Source organism: Drosophila guanche, unplaced genomic scaffold (genome assembly GCF_900245975.1).
Source record: "Drosophila guanche unplaced genomic scaffold, DGUA_6, whole genome shotgun sequence".
Classification (NCBI taxonomy): Eukaryota; Metazoa; Arthropoda; class Insecta; order Diptera; family Drosophilidae; genus Drosophila; species Drosophila guanche.
In genome coordinates, this window is record NW_022995752.1 from 3,982,336 (window position 1) to 3,989,210 (window position 6,875).

The 6,875-nt window shown below is 40.1% G+C and overlaps 1 protein-coding gene across 4 annotated transcripts in view; it reads left to right on the forward strand.

Moving 5' to 3' along the window:
• The window catches only part of LOC117587715 (trissin receptor), a 43,649-nt gene extending 40,378 nt beyond the window's left edge, over positions 1–3,271 (forward strand). For 3 of the 4 annotated variants that reach the window (XM_034278621.1, XM_034278623.1, XM_034278622.1), the window contains exons 10-11: positions 2,578–2,797; positions 2,865–3,271. In XM_034278621.1, coding sequence (XP_034134512.1) covers positions 2,578–2,797; positions 2,865–2,915 — 271 coding nt within the window. In that variant the 3' untranslated portion in view covers positions 2,916–3,271. The remainder of the gene's footprint in view (positions 1–2,577; positions 2,798–2,864) is intronic. The other variant, XM_034278624.1, reaches the window with a different exon arrangement.
• The last annotated feature ends 3,604 nt before the right edge of the window (positions 3,272–6,875 follow it).

Here is a 6,875-nt window from a genome sequence, read left to right on the forward strand (position 1 = left end):
AAAGTGCAAATTATGTGCTGTCGAAATGTTCACGAACTATTTTTGAAACCTGTCAATCGGAGAAACTTTGTATTTTGATTCTAGGAAATCATCATCACAGCGAGACTTTTCGCTGTCCTGAAGTATCCACTTGGCTAATGGTTGATTCTAGCGACCTATGACTGTGGATTTGTTCCCTGAGTGTAATTTATATGTCTTGTTAAATGGATGATTTGTACCTATTTCGAGCACTTTGTTCTTGAGGATTAATTTCTTATTGCTGCAGACCCATAGAGTACTTTTTTGTCCACCAACTTATGATTTCCTTAAGCTTTTAATGCGCCAAAATGGTTCACTTGCCACTGTGGCTTTATGCACTTCTCGGAGTATTAAATATAAATCTCAGTTACTTCAGTGACAGGGAAACAAATATGTCTGTGATGCATTAGCAAACTTATTTACGTTCTACATAATTCCAATTTGTGAACACTGAATACTAGTAATGCCATGCAGCTATTTTTTTTAATTTTTTGTTTTAAGAAAACAGTTTAATTATTATTGCTAAAAAGCCTTTGTGGCTGACAGTCTAACAAAGATAAATAGTTGGCATGCCAGACAGAAGAGAGAGAGACAGAAGCTCCTAACAACAGTAGGAGCTGGCAATATATATTAATTTCGAATGTCCTGTCACCCTTGGGCACCTCTAAATATAGTTATTGCTATACCTTCTGGTGTGGCTCCATCATATACTTGTCAAGGCGGACACAAATTCCGGTATCATGTTGTGATTGCTCTTACCCCTATTCCGGGGTAACTGCCACGCGCTGACAATTGGTTTGCTTGCTGCTGGGTCCTTGGTTCTTAAGTTCCTGCTGGCACGTGTTCATTATTAGCCCGGCAAGCACTAAGGGGCAGCAATGATGACAGCGATGACACTGAAGGCCGACATTTTGGTGATGGCTATAACAACTGGTACCCAGCAGTTGGCAAATGTCGCCTCATTAGATATAAATCCAAGCATGGGTACATCCAGGCACCCCATGGTGGGGTGGACAGCTCGTGGACCCGATTCGGCTGGGTCATTTAAATTCGGTCAGAAGCTGTTGGTAAATTGCAAAAGCCACTTCAAGAGACTCAAACAAAACAAACGGACGCGATGCTCAAGTGCCCCAATCAGAAGTACCCAGAACCAGAACCTCTCCAGTAGCAGCAGCAGCAAGTAGTCCCACTCCCCTTGTGTCTTTGTGGACTTGTGCCACTTGCAAGTGCAACGCAAATTGTAAGCGGGACAACAACTGCAAAACATTTTGACAGTTGGCTCAAAAGTTTTTCGCCGGCCTGTCCAATGTTCAAAAAACAAAGTGAAAGAATGGTCGTAAGAGTTAGAATACGACTGTTGCTACCCCCAAAAATCTTGTTCTACATTTAAAGGCAATTTTAAAATTAAATTCCATTTCTTAATGCATTTTTATTGGAGGGATAAACGTTCCTGAAAAAAGAAATAGTATTTTCTCAAAGGAAATATTTACATAAATTATAAATTCCATGCAACATTCTGACATAGTTTATAAATTTAAATCCATTTTTTACTGGATTTTATTAGCTCAACAATGTTTATTAACTTCAGAAACAATATATTTAAATTGAAATTTTACATTTTTTCTAATTGTTTATTTAAAGGAGCGATTAGTGTCCATAACATTTAAATTAGTATCACAACAATTTCTCCAACAACATATTTAAATACTAGAAAATAAATCATTTCTTTTCATACATTACCATCGATAACTTGTACTCGCCAAAGTACAGGGTAAAGTCCGAAAAAAACACGATCAAGATTTTTCGTTCTGCTGCTTTAAATATTGCGGAACATGGACAAAGTTTTTGGTCAAAGTTTTCGCTGCGTAGTTGCAGGCGACGAAAAACTTTGGTGCTTTTCCACAAATTTCTTAGTACATTAGGCCAAGAACTCTGCCTTTGGATGCCTTTTGGCCCCTTGGCTCTGGCAGACGACAGGCCAACAGGAGCAGCTTAATCACCTGGCGAGCAGCAGCAGGCAGTCAGAGGTAGTCCGAGTAGTCAGCTTTCCGGGCGGATATTAAGCCAGGTAACAGCTGAATGAATATTTCCGTACAGGAAGTACCTTTAAGATTTCTTCTATGAAAAGTCAAGTCGTTTGGCTATTCAATTCCACTTTCTAAGTGGATTTATAATTAAATATATAGCAGAGACTGTGACAGTTTTGCTGGTGTATAATCAATGAATGCCCCAAACGGGAAAAATGTACAAAACTCCAGCGTGGGTGAAGTTATTTTTCCCATTACTCCGCTGGAATGTAGGCAAAAAAGTTTTAAATATTTCGGGTGGATTCTAATCTACTTTTTGTGGTGGGTGGTGGTGAGGGGAGGGGAGACGGGGTCAGACCGCAAAGTGTGGTCTGCCAGCCGATGGGCTGGGCTGGGCTTAATTTAATGCATTGGTTGCTTGTTTTTCGGCAGCGAATGAGCCCCAGCAGCAGCAGCTGCTCATTTGCATATGGCATGGGTTGCCACTGTGGGTTTGTAAAGATAGTTATTTCCATGTTTATGCCTTTTGCAGGTCACGTTCGTATCGCGGTGATTCCAATTTTAATGCGCTGCTAACGCCACTCACCTTTCTGGTCACGTACTTCAATTCGGGCGTGAATCCCCTGCTCTACGCCTTCCTCAGTCGCAACTTTCGCAAGGGCATGAAGGAGCTGCTTCTGTGCTCGTGGAAGAAGGGCAAGGGCAAGTCCTCATCGAACTCGTCGATGCACCACAAGCGCAAGGCGCTGCAGGTAAGTGTTTTCCCCCCCAATTATCCCTATAAGAGGTTTCCGACACGCACTCTCCCCTACCCCTCAGACCCACTCTCTGCCCACGGACACCACGCACATTGGCAACGAGCAGCTATGATGGCCAAGCTGCTGGAAGACGCCACTGAAGCTCTTCGGCAGACGCTCGTAGAACTCCACAAACTCCACAAACTGCAAACTGCATCCGCAAACCATAGACCATACCAGGACCACCGCATCCACTGCTAGTCCGTTCAGTCCTTAGCTAGCTATAATTTCTGATTGTGATTATCCAACAAGCCTATTGAAAAGCGGTAACCCTAGCGTAGATCATAGCCATTAACGAGTTGTATTAACAAACGTAAGTAGGTAAGGCATTTTTTAAAGCTAAACCGAGTCGAACATCGGATTGTCTTCAGCTCTCTCGCTCTTTCTCAACTCTCAACTTGTCAAGTTTTTAGCATAAGTTCTTATTTTTAATGTCAATATAATGAATAAACTTACAAAATTAACATAAAATGGGGTATGCTTTAATTATTCAACATAAACAATTAAGGTTTTCCCTTTAGTTCTTCTGCAACAATCAATCAGATTGAAACTTCCTTTCCCTGGCACAATCAACTCTCACGCAAAACCGTGACACAAATTGCAAGTTGCAAGTTTTCGATTGGTTTTGCGTTTGAAATTTATATCTACATTTTCCTATTCACGAGTTTATCCCCCGACTTGCGATATCTGATGACAGTGGTTTTTATGGTCAGCCGAAGAACACGCTTCGTTGTGGCTGCCTAAAAAGAAACACCACAACGCAACAAATAAAAAGCGAAGTAAAGAATAGAAATGCATTAAAAATATATGTACGTAGATATTTCCAATTGTTGGTCGAATTTTGTGCTAAGCGCAGCATTCCGCACTCGTACTCTTGCTCGAGGCTGTCATAAGGATAACGCTGAACGCTGCAGTAAATTCACAAGGGTCCCCGGCCCCGAAACTCAATTACCAGGATTGTCTCTCTGACTGTTTGCTGAAAATTAAAAACCACAAAAATCCCAGCGAAAAATCTCTTGAATCTCGTTGTGGTTTGCTTTTGAAAAATCCTTTCTTTTACTTTTTTTTTTTGCTTACCATTTATCCTGGCTGTGCCTTTGTGATGCAAAGAGCAATCCATAAACTGTGTCAAGCAGCACAACAACAACCCCCCAAAAACGGGAGGCAGCTCCACTTTGAGTGAGTCATTGGCGAGTGGTAGAGAGATTGCTCATAATTAAAAGCGACTTGAGAGACGCTGCGGATTGACATAAATCATGGACGACCCGCCGTAGCACCCGGCGAAGATAAGGTTCCATGATTTATGCATTTCTCATGTGTTTTAGCATACCCATGCAGCGACGAAACAATAAATTCAAACAACAAATGGTGCACTGCGAAACGAAAGACCTTCAGCTATAGTTTGAAGTTTTATTTACACAGCTCTAACCATTTCCTATAGTCCCTCAGTGTCTTTCAGTCAAATGTGGTCTCTGCTCGTGATGGAAGCACTTCTGTCCTTCTGGATTCTACTTGGAATCCCTCTAACTTCCTGCTAATTATGCTGATTAAGCCAACCAGAAGCAGCATAAATAATACATTTAAAGTGGGCACAACTTACAGCTGAGATAAATTATGTTTAATAAAGATGGCTGTTTAATCCCTTACTTTTTACAGATAGTAAATTACTGAATTCCAATTAAGAGAACAATTTATTTAGCCAGGAAAAACCCTGGTGAAAATAAATACTGAATTCGTTGGAAGTGTTCCTGCGCAGAAATCCAACAGGTTTCATATTTTTGTTATTTCAGTTGTCAATTTTGTATGCCACCTTTTTGGAATTTGCATTTGCCGCATGCTAACTCTTTGGCCAATCAAAATGTGTAGGTAAGGGCCATAGAAACTACAGATGTTCACCAAAAAGCAGATCATTCTGCTTCGTTTTCAGGGCGCCTGGTAACAGGGCATGAAAATAGCTAGAAAAAGAAATGCAACCTTTTTTTTTGTATTTTATTGGTTTTTAGACATTTTTTCGAAAGGAATCTTTCTGCCAGGCAATCAGAAAAGTCAAAGGTAGAATTTCTTGAACCAATTGTGAATAATAATTGCCACAAGAAAAATAAAAACAACATCGAAAGAGTATTTCAGGCAAGGAAACTTTCCCATAAGTTCTTGAAAAACCCTGAATCTGTATGCAAACTTAAAATACAAATTTAAAATACCCCATTTCAGGGTATTTTAGATAAAAATGTTTAGAAAAATCAAAGAATATAAAAATACAAGTACCAGGCCAGCAGATATCAAGAGAAAGCCAACGAAATCTCAACCAGCCTGCTCGAGATTCAATTCTGGTCAAATTCTGACGAAAAATCGTTTGCCCAATTGGGAAAAGTGCTTAGGATGTGTGTGAGTGTGTGTATGTACCCCAGTGCGTATGAGTGTTTGCTAGCTTGTTTGTTTTAGTCTGAAAATTAAAGGGAACAAATTTTGAATGGGTGGTAGAGAGGCAGCAGCAGGCTTCGGTGGCAATGTGAGATGGTAATTGGGGTGTTTTCAGAGTGGCCAGCATTAGTTGGAAGCTGGACATAGGACTATGTCTTGGATACCCGAGTAAGTTTACCATGCCACAACACAGCAGATACCATAAAATGATGATGAAAAGGTACAAATGGACGAGCACTTTATAATTTGTTAGCTTTTTGCAGCTATACGTTCTTTGCTTTTCCAAAATGTACTTTTACAGCATGAAAACCAAAGGATACTAATTAGCCAGGCTTCGGTTCGCAGAGAAGCTGAACAGAAGCCAGGCAACTCTTTTCTGCCGTTATGCAAAGGACTTTTAATTAAAATGCCAGGGGGCTTAACTTATTAAAACAAAACTTGCTATTTGAATATGTCATTAGAATGGTGGTGGAGGAGCGCTGCAAAGCAGGGAATGCAGGGCCAATACTTCATAAACTGTCGGGGCAAGAGGAATGGGACAAAATGGAAATTAATTTTCAGCCATTGACACAAGCCTGAGGGGCAGCCGGTATTACAAATCATTCAACGGAAAAAATGGCGCCACTCAACGAAGTCAATTGCAATAAAGTCGCCAAGGACGAGAACAAATTGACAAGAGGAAGTGGCTGCGAGTGGGTGTGCACCCAATCACGAGCTGGACTGGACTGGATGTGAATGGATGTGGGCAAGCTGTCCCCTAAGCCGATTAGTTGTGTAAAAACAAACGTTTGAGCCGGTATATGCGGAAAAGCGTGTACAAATTTACCCAACGGCTTATGGCAATTAGTTACAAGAGTTGCGAAAAGCGCCTTTGCTTAGAATATTCTACATTTTCGTTCCATATGCCACACTTGTTGAGCAGAAAAGTAAGTATGTTGCGTTGCTGCAGCCTTACGATCCTGGCAAAGTAAGTAAAATTCAGATCTGGCCAAACGATCACGAGGAGGTGAGGCGTCTCTATTAGAGCATTAAACTGCATTAAATTAAATAAATGTCCCAATAAATAAATCAAAACCATGGATTACTCTTGGGATGTTTATTCAAAAATGATGGCATCCTTTTGATGTTTTTTTATTACAAAATTTATTCTATTAAAGGCGTATCCCGGCTCCCTCAAGGACCACAATATCCTTAATGGTTTTAAATGATTAAACTACTATACAAAATCTAATTTCTAACTAATCTAACTAATCAGTAAAAAAAGGGATCTTTTATTTCGTTTATATCTTGCCTGTTCTTTGATCGAGCTGAGTGAGTCGGACTTTTTGGCAATCATAATAGCTTCCCCGATGGCTTGCAATCAGTTTCACTTCAAGGACGTAAAAGATACAGGATATCATTTATTTATGTATCATTTTATTATCATAATCATTTGTATCCATCAAGGACGAAATAATACGCCAGCTATAGGCAATTTTGTAATATAAACGTCTTATTCGTCTTAATAGACCGCCCGGGAAGTATGCAATTTTCTTTTCACAAAGTTCAACCCAAAAGTACTCCGGTTTTTATAAAACAAATTTGATCGCATGTACCTTTCGACCTGAAAGTA